Below are 20,240 nucleotides of genomic sequence, written 5' to 3'. Positions count from 1 at the left end.
AAACACTGGAGCAGGTTGCCCAGAAATGCTGTGGGGGCTCCATCCTTGGTGATATTCAGAACCTGTCTAGACATGGTCCTGGGCATCTTGCTCCTGCTGAGCCTGCTCGAGCAGGGTGGGTGGGTGGGTGGGCTGGGGGATCACAAGAGCTCCCTCCCAGCCTCAGCCGTTCTCTGGTTCTGACTCGGCTTTCTGCAACTGTAAGAGCTCTTTGCAGAATACTAAAATGAACATCAGCTAGACTATGTCAAATGGAAGGTACAATAGCCCTGTATTTCCTAACCCTTAGTTTTGGGGTGGGGGGAAAGGACCACTTTACTATTTCTGCTAGTGGAAATACCATGAGTGACGCAAAGTGTATTGTGCAGCCTTTCTATAGTATTTCATTATTGTTTCATGTGCCATGAGCATCATCTACAATTCTTGTATCAGTTGAACTATTTTGATGTGCTTTTCATTATATATGGTGTATTTATCCCATGTAATAAGATGTTATAGAAGAAATAGTGGGGAAATGGCTGATTGTCAGAACTGGCTGTCAGCATACCTTTATTATGATTATACTAAATTAACTTGATCAGAAGATGCCAACTAATTTAATGGGAGGAAGGCCTCCAGTTGGTGAAGGGAAAAACAGTTCTTATAGGTCTACTGTACGAGATGTACATCCAATACAAAACATATCTGCCTTGGTTTAAGAGAGATTTTAGAAGACTGAAGAATAAGGTAGAACCTGGAATCTTTTTCTTTCAGAAAACTTTGTATAAATCTGTTCTGTCAGTGTCCCATTTTAAAACAGTGTGGTTAGCAGGACTCATAGGCCAAGCACAAAATAACACAGGCACGGATGAGCAACATGCTGAAGAAAACTTTTTCAGAACAAATTAACAAGCAAATTGTGTCAATCAGTCAGTCCCAATGAACTGAAAATTCAGGACCAAAGGCATGAGGGCAGAGCAAGAACAGGAAGGGGACTGTATTGCTTTATATCCTCCCACCCCATGTAGATGGGGGAGAGGCGATGTGGGCAGGAAGCGTGATAGCAAGGGGTGACTTCATGTATCCTATGTAGGTTAGATACACATTGCATCAGCATCTTGTACTGAGAACAGTACGCGTCTAGATGATCAGTGACTAGTTCACTAAAGAGCTAGTGAAAAAGACAGAGGTGCTAAGCCTTGACTTGATCCTGAGCTGTGCATTGACTCTGGTTCAGGATATTACTTTCAGAGCCACTCTGTAATAGTGAACATAAAACACTTGGATTAAAAGTCTTTTTGTAAGCAACAGAAGCATAAAGAAAAAAAATTTTTTGGGGTGCATTTTTCAAAAAGGTTGCTTACATAGAAATTAGGAGTTTGTTTTTTAAAAAAAAAAAGCTTTTAAGGGCATGCTGAAGAATGGAATCCTTGCAGGTGATGTGGAGGTAATGAAAATGCTATATTGGTGGCTCATAATGAAACTGTTACCACTTCCCAAAGACAGTGATGAGAAACAAATGTCATTGGTGGAGTGGAGGGTTAAGGAAATAATTCAAAGCAAAAACATGCATTTCGGAAAGCTGAAATGTGCATTTGAAGAAGATGCAGAGTTTAAAGTTGCTGGTCATTCTCATGTAAAAACAAAATTGAGACAGGTGAGCAAGTTTGAAGAGCAACTTGTGAAAAGCATACAGCGTAGTTCAAAAATTGGAAACAAGAAGTCAGAGAGTGCCTTTAGGGCCACTGGAGCTGAAGGAGCACTGGCAAAAGGTGAAGACATAGCCGGAAGTCCCCCTGAATTCTTTGCCTCTAGCTGTAAACTGTTGGATGCTCACAGCTAATTCTGCAGAATTACCATTGCATACTTGCCTTTACCTTTTTTTATACTATGTAATAGACATCTTTTGACACTGTCAGATTATGATACTGAACAGGTTTCTCCTTGCGCAGCCCTGCTTATGCTAAAGTACTCCTTACTGGGAGACTACCAAGTCTTAATTGCACTTTAATTTGTAAGATGTTGAATTTCTTGTTCTTACTTGTTAGCAAGGTGAGGTGCAGGGAAGGGCTTAGTTTTTTAATAGCTTCCTTCCTAGGAAAAGGGAGATATTCTTGGAGACACTGAAACACAAGTTTCAAGGGCCTTGATTGTGTTCCTCTTACGGCTGTGTATAGTGGAGTCAAGAAATAAAGTTCTTGCAGCCAGATAGATATGCCCCATGTGGTCTTACTTAAAGACAGCATCTTCCTTAAATTGCCTGACAGATGTAACGGTCTTTTCTGGATTGGATTTCAGTATTGGATATGAAAGGAAACACTGCAGGTGCATTAGAGCTATTGAGGGTAGCAGGTAGTGTAGCACTGCATAGAATAGTGGAATAGTTCTTGCTTTCAGCTTCAAATAGTAAGCAAGCAGACTGTAAGGAACCGATTTTGACAAGAGGAGCAGTTTCTCTGTAGTGACATCAGTATTCATTTTCTGATCTTATTGTAATTATTTTCAGGAAATAAAAGGCCTGAAATCTGATGTTGAGGTTGTGGGGTTTTTGCAAACAGCAGCAACTATAGAATTAATTGCAGTGTGTTTAGAAACAAGATCAGTCAATGATAATGTGGTTCGCTTTAGAAAAACAAAGATGGTAGTCTCAAGTGTGTGTCTCTCCTACTGAATACCTCCTGCATAGCAATTCCACTGAAAGACACTTGAATAAATGCAGGAAAACAACTGAGCCTGTGATTTGATAACTTTGTGTAAACTGTTGCTTCCGCTTCCTTTCTCCTACTCTGAAAAGTGCAGTGCAGCTTCTGCCTCAGTCTTAAGACATTTTCCAAGACACAAGGCTGTCTTAAAACGGCAGTTGAAGGTTTTCTTGTTTAGTTGCTTCACCTGCTACTTGGACCATGACTCTAGATTCTGTTGTTGGTGAGATACACGTCTTGGGCTATCTTAGGTAACATGGTGTTAATACTTTGCTACATCGCAGATGAACTGTGAAGCTCTGCAGAGTCATCGCTCTGTAGTTGAAGGTAGAAGGAAACTGCAAGCCCTTCAAAGCCAGTCTGGGTGTTAGGGATAGAGTGCAAGTTGTGTTGTAGAAGCTGAGTGTGTTTGGCATGTATGGTTTACGTGCAGTTGGGGTGCTGTTGGCTGGCTGGTTGCTGTGAGCCTGAAGGGGCAGGGAGAGGAGCTGGAAGGAATTGGAGTCCTCGGATGGGCTGGAGGGAACAAGGGTAGCACTTTCAGAGCATGACTCCAGACAGATCTGGTAACCTTACCTGTACCTTGCCTGTGGATCTGATCAGAGAAGAGCTTGTAACAGGCGCTGACTGTTGGCTTGGAGTTCTCTGTACTCAGGTTTATTCCTCAGAGTGATTGGAGACGATGATTGATGTTGCGAAGTACAGGGGTGCATGGGATGTTGCAGTGCCAAAGTGATTGTATAGTGGCAGAGAATGATCAGTTTGTGTGTTAAAAACTTCAGTGCCTGCATTGTTTGAACTTTAATCACCCCTCCCTAGTGGAACAGCTAGCATGTGTTTAGAGTAATGCTTAATTTGTAATAAATTTGGAATTAAGGCAATGTTTTAGTGGTACTCTGCTTGCAATGAAGGGATAGCTGAAACTACAAGGATCATTAAGCACAGCCCATTAATGTTGGGGGGGCAGCGTGGCAATATTAAACTCCATATCATTGCATGTGCATTCTTCTGTCCACACCAAATACTCTGTCAGTTGACAAATATTTGAAACAATTCTTTGAGTAAGGAAAGTTTGGGATTATTTAGAATTCAGTGTGATTAGTAACACTAAATAGGTCTGCGCCATTCATAGGTGTAGTAACTACCAGGCAGTGTTCCTGCTTTTCAGAGTAAAATCTCTCATCTGTAACTCTTCAGCTAATATACTTCAAGCATATATAGCATCAGGAGGTTTCCTTGACCAGTTGTTGCATTACTGTAAACTTATGACTGTTACTTGTTCTTCATGGTGTCACAAAACCCTAGTATTAAGATTTTTGGTGAATACATTTCATATGAATAGTGAATGAACAGTTACAAAGAGTGCAGAATTGCAGAAGCTTTAGGGGTGAGGAGGGCTTATCAAAGGAGTGGTATCTCTTGGGGATCATGTTAAAGCGCTAATGGCACAGCTCTTTTGACACTCTGAAAACTTAAGGTTTGTTTTGGGAGTAGGAGACACGTTGTCTTAAGTACAGAGGTGTTGTGGTTTAGCCCCCATGGGTTGAGATAACAGTTAAATAACTAAAATAAAGATAATAAATTGTAATGAAAAGGAAAACAACGAGAGAGAGAGGGAGGAACAAAGCCCAGGAAAAACAAATGATGCAACCGCTCACCACCCACAGACTGTCACCCAGCCAGTCCCCGAGCAGCGATTGCTGCCCTCTGGCCAGCTCCCCGCAGTTTATATACTGAGCATGATGTGATATGGTATGGAATATCCCTTTGGTCAGTTTGGATCAACTGTCTTGGCTGTGCCCCCTCCCAGCTTCTTGTGCACCTGGGAGAGCGTGGGAAGCTGAAAAGTCCTTGACTAGCATAAGCAGTACTTAGCAACAACTAAAACATCAGTGTGTTACCGACATTATTCTCATACTAAATCCAAAACACAGCACTACACGAGCTACTATGAAGAAAATTAAGTCTGTCCCAGCCGAAACCAGGATAAGAGGTCATTATGCAATATTCTGGAGGGTTTGGAGTGTCATAGCCACTGGTAAAGTATTCTTTTTTTACTGTGAGGTGGTTTTTTTGTTTCTTTTGGTTTTTTTCCCCCCTCCCTATCTTCTTCCTCCATCCAAGGTCACTTCCAAATTTTTTTCTATGGTCAAAAATAGGAAGTCTGAGGTACACAAGTGGGTTGAAGTTGCACAGCTTCCAACTGTTGCCTCATGTTGAGTGTAACTACAATTTGCTTGTGCTCTGTAAACTTTTACCCCTTTTATTTCTTGTTTTGAAAGAAGGGTAAGACCTCATTCTTCTTCTAAATACGTCTCTTTCAACATTAAAATATTGTGCCCCAATCCTGAAAGGTCACTGACTGGGAGTACTTCTAAGTCTCTTTATCTGTTGAAGGTTTCTGTACACACTTAAAATACTTGAGCTGTGGGCTTGACTATGGTATCTTCCTTCTTTGTATGCACAAAGTATTAAGTAGCACTAGATACCTTATTCAGAAGGTGGCTTATACAACACATTTTGAACACCTGAAACGAGCATTTTATTTTCAGGGAAAGTTAGTCTTGAAGTTATATGAATGCAACAAAGTACAAAGAAACACAGTTGATTGGAGGGTGTAAGCTATGGTGAAGAGTGTTTCAGTCTCTCTCTCCCAAAATAACGTATTTAAATTTTATTTTTATGTTACAGTTGTCTAGCAGTGTTCATTGGGATTGACTTTTCTGTGCTGGTAATTTATGCATATAAAAAGCACTCTACAGAAAGTGTGTTTTTTAATTAGATTTCTCTTGCTCTTTGTCCTACTTGGTTAAACATTTTTTTTCAGTATAAATCATGTTACCTGATTGGTTCACAAATATGGAAAAATTGAAGATGCAGGACTTGATGGAAAGTATGTAGTGGCTCTTGCTGAGTCTTGAAGGAGGAAGTGCAATCTGACTGAATTCTGTAAAGAAATGTAGTTAACTCTAAAAATATTTTTTAAATTGTTGCAGCTTGTTTGTTACAGAAGAAAAAAATCTGAAGTGTAAGGAGCAGAGTAGCAAATTAAGTCTGAGGCCTGAGGAAAAAGAAATCTAATCATGTCATTACAGTACACATCTGGAAATCTCTAGTTCTGCAATGACAAAAGGTTATCCAAGTTTTGTAATTCCACTTCTTTTTTGACTATATGGCTGTTATTGTTTAAACATACTGTATTGAACTTTGAAAGCAATTAAATCCACGGGAATAGGAGCTCTGAAGCTGGGACTTCAATCAGATAAGCCAGATGTATGCTTACATGAGTGAAAGGAGACTGAAAACTTGCAAAAGGGCAGTAACAGTGTTGCCTTTCTGTCTGAATCAAAACCAGAGTTGCTGTTTTAGCCTGTAACTATCCCACCAAAGTGTCAAATGTGGACTGAGAGGTAGCTTTTTTTCCACTTGTTTGTGAAATTGGTCTTCATGCTTAAGATTAATCAGATTTGTCACAAGAATGGTTTAGGTGTAATTGTACTCCAACTGAAATTTGAACTAAAAAATGTGACCTAAAAACTATACTGAAAAACAATGGAAATACTATTGTGGTGTTCTTACAATGTAAGTTAAAAGTATTTTGATACATTCTACTTGCTGGAGTGTATCATTTATTATGGTAAGTCACCTTTTTAAGAAGGTTTTTTGAATGAAGTATAATAAGCAAAATGACAACACTTACTAAGCCTTTAAAAATGGAACTGCGGAAATGTGTGTTTGAAGTGAAGATAGTCTAATCGTTGCAGATTAGAGGATGCTGACTGAAGAATGTTAGGGTGGGTGTTTGGAGCCAAAACATCCCATAAAGAATGGGGAAGTAAAGAAATGGGCCTGGGCTTTAGATGAAGAAATACTTTTATATAAAGGTGATACAAAACCACAATTGGTAGTATTAACATGGCAAAATCCTCGGTGAGTTTGAGAAGTTATTTACCACTACATATCGCCACTTTACAGTTGTTGACAAATGAAGATATTTAAAGCAGCCATGTATCTGTTGGTGTAAACCACAAGGGATGGTTTTATATAAGAATACGAAAGCATTAATACTTACATACTGCAGGGAATCTGCAGAAGGAGAGATTAAATCAGTCTTAAATCAGCTTGGGGGGCAAGTGTTCATTCCTTGCACAAATACGCTTTAAAACTACCATGTAATTAGTCGCCTCATGTTCCCAACATCTGTAAAAACTACTTCAGCTGTACCTTAGCAATTACAAAAACATAAAGAATATTGCAAGCTGCAATTGGGTAACTTTTGAGAGGGAGGAAACTTTGAAAGGGAAGACTTCAGCAGTGTGCCGTGGCGGTTTCTGTAAGTGAGAGATCTTCTGAGTTCTCTAACAGGCTTCAATGTAATTCTTGAAGTCACTGTTCTTTCTGAAAGTGTGTGTGGTGGATTTTTGGGTTATCTTGTTTACTTGGTAGTTTTTTGTGATTAGAAGTTGTAAGGCACAGGAAATAGCTTTATAGTTCCTTCCTCCCAAAAGTCGTAATTAATTTGTGACCATCAGGATGTTTTTCTTGGCTTATCTCTTTCTGTGCAGTTTGCCTTGCACATCTGCCACATAAATTATGAAATTGTTAACTTGAAAAGCTGAAAATGTATTTCAGATCCTACTGTACCGTAATGAAGATGGTACCATTGGTCAGAAAGAGCATAATTGCAACTTGCATAGAAGGTCTGAAATAATACCCGGTATTCATGTACTAAATTGACTGGTGTCATATTTGTAATGCTTCTGAGGAGTGGCTTAAAAATAAGTGACTTCAAACGGTCAAGTATCAGCTAATGTTGTGCTGTTACCTCTGTAACCTGAGGTATTTCAGCAGGCATTTTGGCAGATGGGTACCCATCTGTTTCTTTGTTGAATGTGGGCTGCTGGCTTCATATTTGGTATCCATATGTTTCATCTGTAAGGCTCTAAATCTAAGCTGCGTGTTTTATAACAAAAGTGACATTACTGACAGGAGCAAAATGAAAATGCATTAAGTTTGTTACATGTGTTTTAGTTAGTTTGTGTTCACCAAGCAAGGAGAGAGATGCTGCTTGAGATTGAATATAGGGTTCACTGAGGGGGAAGAGCAGCACCATCTTTATTTTGAAGGTGATTAATATATTTTTCTCTGAATAATTGTTAGTAACATTAGGTACATAAATTCCTGAATGCACATTATATTGTTTGGGAAAACAGGTGGATAAATGATGTCTTACCTTTCTGTCCTCTGTCTGTGAACCAGCCTGCAAGTTGGGCTTTCTAAGGTAGTGACAGACTGTCACAGGGCAGTGAAAGCTGGTGCTGAAATGCATCTTTCCATTTGACTTCATCTTAAATCATTTCAGTTTCTTGAAACACAAGTTTGGACCAGTGATGTGCTTTAATCCCTCAGAGCTTGAAGGAGGCGATGCTGACAGAGCTAAGTGGAGTTAATACGTGATGCCCCTTTTTGCACAGTGCTACTTGCACGGTGTGCTGGCCCCTGCTGGTTTGGGAGGAGGTGCGGTGTGGATCGGGATCGTTTCTTTTTTAGCTCACCAATTCAAATGCTCTGTTGAAAGTATTTCATGCCCAGATGGATAAGTATTAAATGATTTTTTTAATTGGAAAAAATGTTTCTGGAAACTAATTAACAATTTAATAGATGCCAAGATTCCCACACCTGGGAGTGGGGGAGACTTATCCCGTACTCAGACGAGTTGCGTAGGTTTTTTATTTGCTGTGTACTCTCAGTAGTTGAAACTAACTTCTGCACACAGTTTAAAAATGGATCATTTAATATTAAAATAACTTTTTAGCATTCTCAGAAAGCTTTCAATCTATTTTCACTCCTGCTTTACAGGAACCTTTTAATCTAGATACTAAAAATAGTTTAGGTGCATGACTCAGAAGACGAATGGTGGGGATAAGATGGTGTGTTCCCTCCCCTCCAAAGGCTTCATCTTAAATGCATGTGTGTCTGTGGATGGGGGTCTTTTAGATAACTGTATTGTGAAAAGGTTACTGGGGTCTGCCTTATCTCTTCTCCAGATGTTGAATGTTCACTTAGCTCATATTACTTTAGAGTGCATTCGTTCTTTTTTTTTAAAAAAAAACAAACCCAAATATGGATGCAGTCTCAAATGTCTACAAGCAAAGCTACATTATATGCATATTTTTTTTTCCTTAAGTTATCAGCCCCTGTACTGATTTTTGGGAAATCTGAAAATAAATTGCTGCTGTTCTGTTTGGATAGTATTCCTAAAACATGCACCATGGATCAGATGAACAATAGCTAGTGGGTCCCTATCTGGTCTTATAGTGGAAGACTGCTAGCTTCTCAGCTGAAAGGGAGGAGCAGACAACCCAAATGTTAGGAGAAAAATAAGCTGCTGGAAGACAAAGCCAGTGCTTCAACTGTAGGAGCAGAGCATTAGCTCAGCCTCCAGATGTAACTTACTGCTGCCTTTGTTCAGAGGTTTATGTTGAAGCTACCACCGTGCTGGTAACAAACCACCCATATGAGAAAGCACTCCTGTTCTTATCTATGTGCCTTTCCATAAAAATCATAGTGATGTTTAGATGGAGATATGCAAGATGAATAAATGAACTAGCTGTGTATGTTCTTCCTTATTCAGTTAGAGTTAAAGCAAACTTTCCTTATGTTGTATTTTAATGGTTTCTTAACTATTTATTTTTCAGATGCCATTTATGGTCCTTTCTGGTTGGACAGTGCAATCTATTCATTTTTAAATCCAAGAAGCACAGCATAGAGCTGTGCAAGTGTATTCTTATTGGGGTTTGTCCATGTGAACTGCAGAGACCGTTACTGTAAGAATCTGCTTTGCTATGTCACCTAGTGAGGTGATGAGATTTTTTTTTTTTTTCCTGAGTCAGTGATATCTGTCATGGACCAAATTTAAAGTTTGCTTTGCTTTTATTCACTGTGAAAGTCATAGGAAACATGGAGAAGACTTCCTAAAAATAAAGAAGTTGCTAGCAAAATTAAAGAAAGAATGAGATTAAAGTATTAGTATATGAGACAGCCTATTGAAAGGATAATGCTAAACACATAGTTATTTAAAAGATAAAATTATGTTGTGTCTGTTTTGGCAGCTTAAGTAACAAAAGGTTAAAATATTTGTTTCTTGCAAGACTTCGGTACCACACTACATAGTGCTTACAGTAACAGGGCTTCTGTTGTCCTCTGTTCATCCAGACCCCTCCCCCTCTGAGACTAATTTTTTTCTTTAAAAAATGTAATTTCTTTCATGTTGCTATTTGTTTGAACAGCACTAATGTTCGAACTATATGTATGATAGACATACATGTGTGTAACGCTTGAATTTTTTTGTTCTGCACTTAGTCTTTAAACAGATATTTGCAGAATGGTGTCTCATTGGAAACTGTTAATGGTGGTAAAATGTAGAAAGTTTCTCATCTCAGCTTTTAGTATTTTAGTGTTCCCAGTTGCAAAATTAAAAAAAGGAAAACAGAAGGTGCATAATCCAGTGATGTCCTTGGAGTAATAGTTAAAGGCATAATATTATGCACATAGGAGTCCCATGTATACATGATATTGTAATTGGTTTGAAATACACATTGAAAAAAAATTTTTAACTGTGTAACCAGGTTTCTTGTTCCTGCTGCTCAGTCCCTCAGCACAGTGGGCAGCTTCCCAGAGGTTTGCAAAGTGTTTCTAATTAGGCTTCCCCTGTCCAATCCAATACCTTTACCATCACTATAAAGAAACTGTTGTAACGTACCCTCTCTGTGACTTCTGTTTATTTTAGTTTTCACAAGATTAGACATGGCATTTCACAAATCTTCTGTGGATCTAATGTCCAGAATTGTACTTGTGTCCTCAGTGACACCACCCACATCAATAGCAACTCTAATCCTAATGGTGCTTTTAATGGAGTGGTCTGACTCTTGCCCCAGGGTATATTCAAGGCTTTTAAGTTTGTGCAGAAACATTGACTAAGATCTGTTAGGCTTTCTGATTCCTTAATATGTTTTAAAGTAAGTTCCATTGTTGGATGGATAGATATTTATTATTCTTTCATTACCTTTAATGTATAAATACCTTCTTCTCTCAAGGCACTTATTTTCTCTATTGCAGGTTTCCTATGCAAATGCTATTTGAAGGTTTCTGCATGTTTAAGACTCTGCTGCTATTTGAGCATTAATACCAAGTGCTAAGTTTACATGTCGTTTGAATATCTGAAACTTTGTTGAGATATAGCGCGCTCTCCCTTTCCTTATCTTAGGAATGCTTCCTTCAAAAGAACATTGGTCCCAAAATCTAGCAGTGAACTGTAAGCTTCCTTTATGAGTTGTGATTTCATACACTTGAATGTGTTGTCCGGTTGATGAGGGAACAGAACACCACTGACCATGGAAAAAATCTGGAAGATATAGGAGATGCTGGGGAGCATGAAGTGGAAATTTCTAATTGTGTGGCATTCTTTTGGGAAGACTGTGGGCATTGAACTATTTACTCTTACTAGTGCTGTATGCCGCATCCAAGGTTCTAACCGAAGTGTTGAATCAAGTGAAGAAAGACAAAAATTGTTGCACCTTTTTGTTTAGCAGGTTTGCTGGTAGTGCATGTAAATCATTGCTATGAAATGTTATTTGAGGGTTAACCTTAGAGTTTGGTGGTTAATTTTAGAGTGGAGATTAGCTGAGAAAATAGACTCCTTCCATTTCTGTTGCTGACTATGTTCAGAGCCTCGTGTTCCGCATCCATGTTTCCAAAATGTTCCTGGTTCAACGGATATGATATAGAGAGATCTAGGTGGGTTTTTTTCAGTGTGGAACCAGCAGTGATTGATGTGGGATAATTAGTTCAGGCACAACAAAACTGGTTGTAATGTTACCAATTGGAAGCTATTACTAGAAGCAGTATAGTTACAGTTGTGTAATGTTTTATAGGTGATGATAATCTCCTAACAGATAATCGAGCTGACTTGAGTTACAGCATATGAATCTGTAGAGAACACCCTGTGGTCCTGAACAATGAAAAGTCTTCACTCTGAAACAAACATTTCAATTACTGATGTTGTGATCATTTAATTTTTAATAGTATGTTGGGTGGAAATACAATTTTACTTTCCTGGCATAAGACCTTCCCCCCTGGCCCCCCCCCCAGTCTGGAAGAGGAAAGCTTTCTTTGTCAGTATTTATTTTGCGGCTATTTTATGGAAAAAACACTGAAGCAGCACGGATATGTTACTGAGAGCAGAGTACACCTCATCCTCACTAATATTGTCCTTCTGAGCATTAGTAGTTTGATTCATGTGTTACTATGTAAGGACAGAAGCCCAAGCAGAGTAGCCAAAATACATCTATTGGAGCCTTATACTGGAGTATGTTGAAATCAAACACAAATAGAAGCTTTCTGCAGATATATTTATCACTCACTACTGTTCGTACGTGTTTGTCCACATTGTGGGTTCCATTCAGTATCCACTGATGGGGGGGGAGGGATGGGACCCCTCTTAGAGTATGCCTTAAAGTATGCCATCCTCTGAAGTGTTCCTTCAGTCTGTAAGGCTTTATTTTCAAGCAGACCATCCACAAGCTGTCTTTCATTTCTGTGTTTCAAAGAATAGTGCTCAGAGGGCTATCTTGGACCTGTAGGATTTTTATCCTCTTATGCCTGGAAGCTAAAGTGCTGCTTAGACTGTTGCGACTGTAAAGGTTAAAGTGGCAGATACTTGATATGCCTTTTGGCTGGACCTTGGTAGCTTCTCTGATCCCCTTAGTTTTATATGGGTAGATACAGAACTTCTTGTCTCTTCTTGCTTGTCCGCTTGCTCTCCCTAACACCAACTAAACATTATTTTTACCTCAAATTATACATTCAAGGTATGTGCAATACTTCCTCACATCCCTCTCTTCTCCCACTCTGGCTTATTTTCTGGGTTTTTTAACCATACTGTAGGATATGGCACCTGGATCCAGATGACAGTTTTATCTCAATTTACAAATCTCTAAATGTAATTTAGAACAAAATTTGAAGCTATTTACAATTGGTTGAATCCTTTGAAAGATTTTTCTTTGAAAAATGCAGCCAAAATTGTGGATGAAGTAGTATTTTTGGGTTATTTAATCTATGGTACATCTATTCAGTTTCAAAATATGTTAAAATATAGTTTAAAATGCATGTAAAACATTTAACTATATATTTTTTGGTTTTAAGAGCTAGTGTGTCTTACTGTGATGCAGTCAGAGGTGATCAGATATTTATAATTAATACCCACTGGCTTTTCACTAACAATGTCCGTCTATTCATGTGGAGGAATTTGGTCTCAGACTTGAGCTACCCATTCAGTGTTGCTATAAATTGTAGTTGCAAACATTTGAAGTTGAGTGTTGTTTTGCAAGAAATTAAAAGCTAATATTTTGCTCACCCTCGCTGTGCTTATTGTTTCATAGAGATGTGACAGTGCCCTCTCTTGGCTCTTCTGAACAGTTTTTTTAAAAAAGAAACAATACTGAAATGATCTTTAAGGGGTACAATAAGGAGTGAAAATCATCTGTGACAGTAGTCTATGATTTAATAGACTGAAATGTAGACACGAACAGAAAAGAATGCAACTGTTTGTAATGCTAATGTCAACTGATTTATTTATTTATTTGGTGTGCCTCTATTTTGGATGTAACTTTCAAAATGGGCTTCATGTGTTTAATGTCTTTGTCCACGTCAAAAGTTTCTGTAAATGTGCTTGTCACAAGATTCCAGTTGTGCAGGGTTTCAGTTAACAATTTGGGGTAAATCCAAATGCAGTCTCGCAGATAATAGGGTGTTTTAAACGCTGACCGCGAAGATCCTTTCTGTCAGTCTTGGCCGTTGTATGTCCATTTGTTTGCAAAGCAGACTGCATCCATGCAATCCGGCACGATTCCCTGGAAGCTGCCCAGTATAAACTAATCAGAGAGCCCCCCCTGGTGTCTGAAAGTGTCCTCGGATATTAAATTTATATCAATCACAGGAAGTCTTAGCAATCAAGCTAGTCACTTTTTCCCTTCACATCTGGACGTAAATTATTTTTTTGTTGCAAAGGTCACAGGAATCATGGGTAGGGCATGGAATGAGGGCCATAGAAAACATGGGAAAGGAAGAATAAAACTGTATTTCCACCTTTTTAGAAATGGTTATTTTTAAGTGACCTGGAATGATGCCAAACTATACAACAGTTGTGGGGTTTTTTTTCCTTGAAGTTTACATTTGTTGCTGAATTAAACGCGGCTTAAAGATACTTTGTTTTTGGAACACTTTGTGCCATTAGATCTCATCTTGGCATTTATAAAAGAGCTTTCTCCTAGTTGCTAAGAACAATAACTTTACTGCAGGGGGGTTTTAGAAATGGAGCATGTTTCTGCACTTGGCGGGGTTTAACTGCACCTTCTTCTTTCTCTTGGCATTACTTAATTTCCCTTGTTTTCCTTCCATTTTCCCCCTTTCAACCCTGATGCTGCTTTAGCCATGCACTTTGAGCTCTTCCACAGTTCATGCTGGAATTTTTTTTTTTACAGTAAGTTTGCATCTTTTCATGCATTTTTCCAATCTTAAGTTACTTGCTTTAAGAAATTAAGGAAATGCTTCACTTTATGCTTCCCCCCCAACTCCTCATCAAGTCTCTCAAACAAGCGCTTAAGGAGGGGTTATGAAAACAAACAGAACCTTTCCATTCAACTCCCTGTCTTCGCTTGCTTCGGACAAGGGAACTAGTGTGCGGAAAGCTGCAAAATGCGGAAAGCTGCAAAATGCTGAAGCCTGTAGCTTTGGGGTGTGGTGTGTGGTTTTGTTTTTTTTTTTTTTTAAAGTCCCATGCATATGGGAAATAAAGATGGTATTAGTTTACGTTTCTATGTATGGCAAAGAAAATGTCAGAAATAGAAGCTTCAGGTACATTTAGCATAAATGAATTTGTAAAAACCTTAATTGCTGTTGTTCATAACTACTGCTGTGTTCCTACATGCTTTTTTTAATATAGATAGATTCTGTTAGCTTGCTGATTATTTATTCAGTCATGTAGCTTATGTTCTCTTTAGACACAAAGTTGAATGAAATCATACATCAGAATCTGACAGCAGGAATTCTCATGCTGAGAATCCAAGATTAAGTCCAGGAATTTTATTCTGTTTTAACAATTACCTTCTGTGTCCCCTTTCAGACTTAAGGAGATCTCATTCTTGTTTCTGCTGTTTATAATTCCCAGTTCCAAGATCTTTGCTATCCTTATGCCAAAAAAAATTGAACGGGTATTGCTTGAATGCTGCTTTGTGCCAACTCCTGCATGGACAGGGGGATGACTATTAAGCATCTTGATTTTTCTTCTAGTCCTTTCAGGTTCAGAGTTGGTTTTTAAGCAGCAAATGCCTTCTCCACATTGTATTGTAAGATCATAGATGTCTCCTACAGTTTAATCAATTTGACTTTATGGTATGGTTTGTTTGTTGAACGCAGTCATCTTACAGGGGTTGTTTTGGCTTCTGAAACCACTTGTATAATGTACTTTTAACAGTTAAGTAAATTTTCAAACTTTTGATACAATAGGTATAAGCATGTAGTTTTTAAGTTATTTCAGATAAACTGCAAAGTATGTAGGGAAAGCAGAGGTCACTAGGTTTCCTTTTACTGGTGTTTTATTACTATTGTGTGCTATATTGCTCCATAACTAGAGAGCTGTTTTTCAAACATTCTCTGTATGAATGATGATTTGGGCCTGCTCACTCACCTTAAAATATAAGGAAAATCATTGTCTTACCAAATGTGTCTGGATGCTTTTAGGGGCACAGAGGAGGTTGCTGGGCTTATAGTTGAACGTTACCAGTTTGAGAGAGTCATTAAAAAAAAAATAATCACACTGACTAATATAACTGATACAGAAAAATTCCTTCCTTTTTCCAAGTTATGTTTTTCTGTGAATGCTTGTAGAGACAGCCTGAGGGTCTTAGAGTATTTGTATTGCTTTAGTTGTAATACAGAGTGCTCTGCAGCTTTTCTTCTTTCACTGTTTTCCCTTAATTAAATAAATTCAAGAAAAGAAACAGACTTTCTAGTGAATCTTATCTCCCTACCTTCAGGTGTCTTGTTTTTTTGGGTTTTGGTGGTTTTTTGTTTGTTTGTTTTTAAACTAAAACCTCTTTGATACAGATACTCTTGAGTTTCTTTTGTAGCACTCATCACTCAAAAAAAATCTGCTTCTGATTGAGTTGTAAAGCTTCTTGCAAATAACTGTACACCATACAAATGTGTAAGCAAATCGTGTAGTTGGGGGAGCTATCAGCTTTTGACTCTAGTGGTTCGGTTTGGGTTTTAATTTGACCAAAAGCCATTTTTACTGGACTGAATCCAGCTGTAATGTAATCCCTAGTTTCTCATCTGTATTCTTGAAGGCTAATAGAATAGTAAAACCTTCTTAAGGATAACTTAAATGTGTTGTATAGTGTCCTCAGGGTAACTTCTGCACTAAAGATGTTTTCTTTCCCACCCTATAGAGGTATCTCATTAAGTTGAGATATGCACTAGTGTCATTATTAAGTTTTCATGTGTTTCTCAGTTTTGAAGCTAATCTTCATGTGTGTTAATTTTTTTTTTCCTTTGCAGCACCAATGTGGTTATGAATTATTCAGAAATAGAGTCTAAGGTTCGAGAAGCAACCAATGATGATCCATGGGGACCTTCAGGGCAACTCATGGGAGAGATAGCCAAGTAAGTGATAATTTGGCTCAGTGATGAAGAAAAGAAAGGTGCATTTTATACAGGAATGTGAAATTTTCTGCTAAATAAACTCTGTGGTACACTGATAATGCTGAAAAGTTGCTGTAAATCAAGTCTTTTTTTTTTTTTTAATGCAGAATCTTATAATATATTGACAACTGTCAAAGTATTTTTTAAATTCTTGATTTTTATTTATGTAGCCTCATAATTCTTCCAATATATCTATCTGACTTTTTTTGGAGTATTTTCAAACTGCTTTCTTGTGACTTTTCCAAATAAAGCAAAACATGTCAAATTCTTCCTTGAACTTTTTTCTGTTAAAATGAGTTTGGAAGTTGCATGTTTGACTAGCTGCAGTGGTTATTAGGGTATTCATGTTAAACGTTATTTTCTGTATACATTAGTGAAGGTTCTTTTGCTGCCTCAGATTTTTAGAATTACTGTTTTTTCTTTTGTAGTACTGGTTTGTAAATTACTTCTATATGAGTAAGAAATAGGGATAGCTTTTTCCCTTGTAATGTTGTCAAATGTGAATGGGCTTGGATCAAGCCTGCCATCTACTGTCAGCCCTGTGTCTTAACAAGCTATTGTGGCAAACCACGGAGAACAAAATTTCTTTACTCCTTTTGTTTAATTCTCTAGGGCTACGTTTATGTATGAACAGTTTCCGGAACTTATGAACATGCTGTGGACTCGAATGCTGAAAGACAATAAAAAGAACTGGAGGAGAGTTTATAAGGTGTGTATGTATATGAACTGGAAGTATTCAAGACTCTGGTCTATGAAGGACGTAATGCTTGTTGCTAGTAAAATGTTCTGATGTAGTGTCTTGTTTAGTTAGATACTGCTATATCACTTACTCACCTAGCAACCTATAATTTCTTCCCTAACTATATGTTTTATAATTCTGTTAACTGAAGTCAAAGATGTCTTTCAAATGTTGTATATGAAAAAAACAAAATTTCTGGTTTTAGAAGTGTCTAAGATGCTACTTTACAAACTTAATAGAGCAGTTACATTTTGGAGTAGCATTCTCATTTTGCATCTACCCAAAGGAGTTGTTACAGTGCTCCATGAGAAATAGATGATAAGTTATTGTGCTATCAGGAAAATGTTTTTAAAGGAATTCAAGAATACCTGGAATAAAATGGAAACTAATCTTAATGTTCTGCCAGTTCATAATTCTCTAAAAAACGTAGTTTAGCTCTGAGTGGACCAAATTTTCTGGCAGATCTTATCATATGAGGCTTTTATGTCCTACTTGCGTTTTGGAAAAAGATCTGAATAATTTGCATTTTTCTTGTCTCTGGCTAATTAGCATGGTACAGAAACTTTTTGCTTAAGATTATATCATGCTGCACTTAAAGTGGTGTTCAATGTTCACTGAATTATGCAAATATAACCTCATTTTTTAGAACTGATGAATTAGACTAGCTTATATTTTGTTTTCTTGATGCCAGGATTGTAACAAGACAGAATTAATTCTAAAGCACGGTTTGTGCTTTTCACAGGTGCTTGATGTTTTGTATTCACAGTAATTGTTTGCCCTGAAGAACAATATAAATTAATATTTAATGCTATCACACATAACTACTTAATGTTATAAAGACTGCTTGGAATTGCTTATCAGGTTTGGATAGGTTGAAATATAATGATAGTTTTAGCTGATAAAGGCACTACTTTGGAGAAAGTGCATTAATTTTTTTTTTCTAGATAGAAATCCTCAACATAAAAAATTGCAGTTAAAGTACTATTTCAACTTCATTTGTTTTGTCGCTTGCTTGAATTGTCCTGAAATGCAGTTTTGTATATCCGTTGCATCCTGCAGAAGGCTGCTTAAATTTCTGTAGGAGTTACTTTTTGGTGAAAGCCATTGGAAAATTGGGAACAAAAGAGGCAAAAGAAAACGCTTCATTTAGCAGTGTTAACTTTTTCTCTTAAATTGCTACTGCTGTCTTTTTTTAAAATAAGCAGTAGCTGATGAAAGCTGATTGATCAATACTTGTGATTTAGTAATAACAAATTAGAGTTTACAAATACAGTTTTGATATTCTAAAGACCAAAAGGTGCACGTGGGGAAAATGTGTTTTTTCTATGTGAACCCATATGATAAGCATTTTTTTTTAAGAGGGGAAAGTATTATTACTTACTAATTTGGGGAGGGGGTTAGGTTTGGTTTTCTATTGCCTTTTTAAAAAAAAAAAAAAGATAGAGCTTTTGTTCTTGCAATCATAAGGTGCTTTGTATTTTTATAGTCTTTGCTGCTCCTAGCTTACCTCATAAGGAATGGATCAGAGCGTGTTGTTACAAGTGCCAGAGAACACATTTATGATTTGCGATCCCTGGAAAATTACCACTTTGTAGGTGAGCAATAGAAAAATCTTATAAGCAAATTAAAACAGTAGTTGGAGTTGTCAGTCACCTGAACCAGCTTAGAAGCTTCCCCAGTCTAATTAGAATGTGACTGTTGCCAGTTGTGTGAAGAGTGCAGAATCCAAGACGTGGGACCCTAGAGTATTAATTAGTGAAGACAAGAACTTGCAGAAAAGACTGACTAATAACAACAGAACCAACACAACATGAGTGTTCGGGTTTATATTAAAATATGCACTAGAGACTGGTCCCCTGTGGTGTCCGTAAAGGAATAGCTTTAATCATATGGGAAGAAAAGGTTAGAGCTCCAAAACACACACATCTGTTTGAAGCTGAGGTTTTTTTCCTCCCACCAAATAATATTTACAGTGCAAAGGCAGCAAGGCCAGTGTGTGTTTTGAATGTGAAAAAGGCTGGGAAAGGAGCACGTTTAGCTTGTAGTACATCCCAACTGAAAGCAATTTTTCAAAAATTCAGTTTTGCAGTAAGACTGAATTCTTGCAATTAAACTTGCATAAACTGTACTAAAAAGACTGAGGAAAAGGGGTTATATTTTGAAGGGTTAAAATTGTTCAAGTGGAGAATATAATTTTTGTCTCTGTCTTCGTTAATCTTCATAATCTGAATTCGTAATTCTCTGACTGCTGTGTTCATAATTCAAATTTTCTTCTCAGTTTGACGTTCAGTATTGCTGCCTCTGATTTACTTTTTTTTTTCCTTCCCTTTTCCCCCTTCTTCCATCCATCGTCTCTATCCTGCATTACTTACACAGATGAAAATGGCAAAGACCAAGGTATAAACATACGCCAGAAGGTAAAAGAAATGGTTGAATTTGCTCAAGATGATGATCGCCTTCGGGAAGAGAGGAAGAAAGCAAAGAAGAACAAAGACAAATATATTGGGGTTTCTTCGGACAGTGTTGGAGGGTTCAGATACAGTGAGTACTAGGCTTTTGTGGTCAAGGATTGACAATCTCGACTTTTAACTTGGCTTGGATAACACAAATAACTGAAGGAATTTCTAAGATGCTCCTTTGGATGCTTTTTCTTTATATTTCTTTAACTGCCAGTGTTACTATTTTAAAAGAAATCTGGCACATTTTCCCCCCTGCATACAAATTTAAATTACTTCAAAAATCTTCAAGTTAATCTTTTTTTAGATAATTAACTAGAAACTTATACAAATAACATTCATGCATTGGCTTAGCCAACACTTACCTGTCTTGTTTTTATCCATGTGCAGAGGCTCATTGTGAAATGAATGCTGCTGTAGCAGAAGTAGATAAGTAAATGCCCTTGTAAGTCAGAGTTTCTTAGTCTTTAATTTAAAAAAAAAAAAAAAAATTATTATACTTTCCCCCCACCACAGCAAAAGAATTGCTTCACCTACTCCTGCCAACCTCCTTTAGAACCATTGGTTAATTTGGGTTAGAGCTTTTAGGGCAGTAATACTGTT

General features: G+C 37.5%; 1 protein-coding gene across 4 annotated transcripts in view; it reads left to right on the top strand.

Moving 5' to 3' along the window:
- The window catches only part of CLINT1 (clathrin interactor 1), a 53,973-nt gene that overhangs the window by 11,897 nt on the left and 21,836 nt on the right, over positions 1-20,240 (top strand). For 2 of the 4 annotated variants that reach the window (XM_075714989.1, XM_075714988.1), the window contains exons 2-5: positions 16,299-16,403; positions 17,055-17,151; positions 18,668-18,776; positions 19,558-19,722. In XM_075714989.1, coding sequence (XP_075571104.1) covers positions 16,299-16,403; positions 17,055-17,151; positions 18,668-18,776; positions 19,558-19,722 — 476 coding nt within the window. Of the gene's footprint in view, positions 1-15,113; positions 15,132-16,298; positions 16,404-17,054; positions 17,152-18,667; positions 18,777-19,557; positions 19,723-20,240 lie in introns of those variants that run through there. The other 2 variants (XM_075714990.1, XM_075714991.1) reach the window with 2 other exon arrangements.

Source organism: Pelecanus crispus, chromosome 8 (genome assembly GCF_030463565.1).
Source record: "Pelecanus crispus isolate bPelCri1 chromosome 8, bPelCri1.pri, whole genome shotgun sequence".
Classification (NCBI taxonomy): domain Eukaryota; kingdom Metazoa; phylum Chordata; class Aves; order Pelecaniformes; family Pelecanidae; genus Pelecanus; species Pelecanus crispus.
This window is presented reverse-complemented; position numbering and strand designations above follow the sequence as displayed.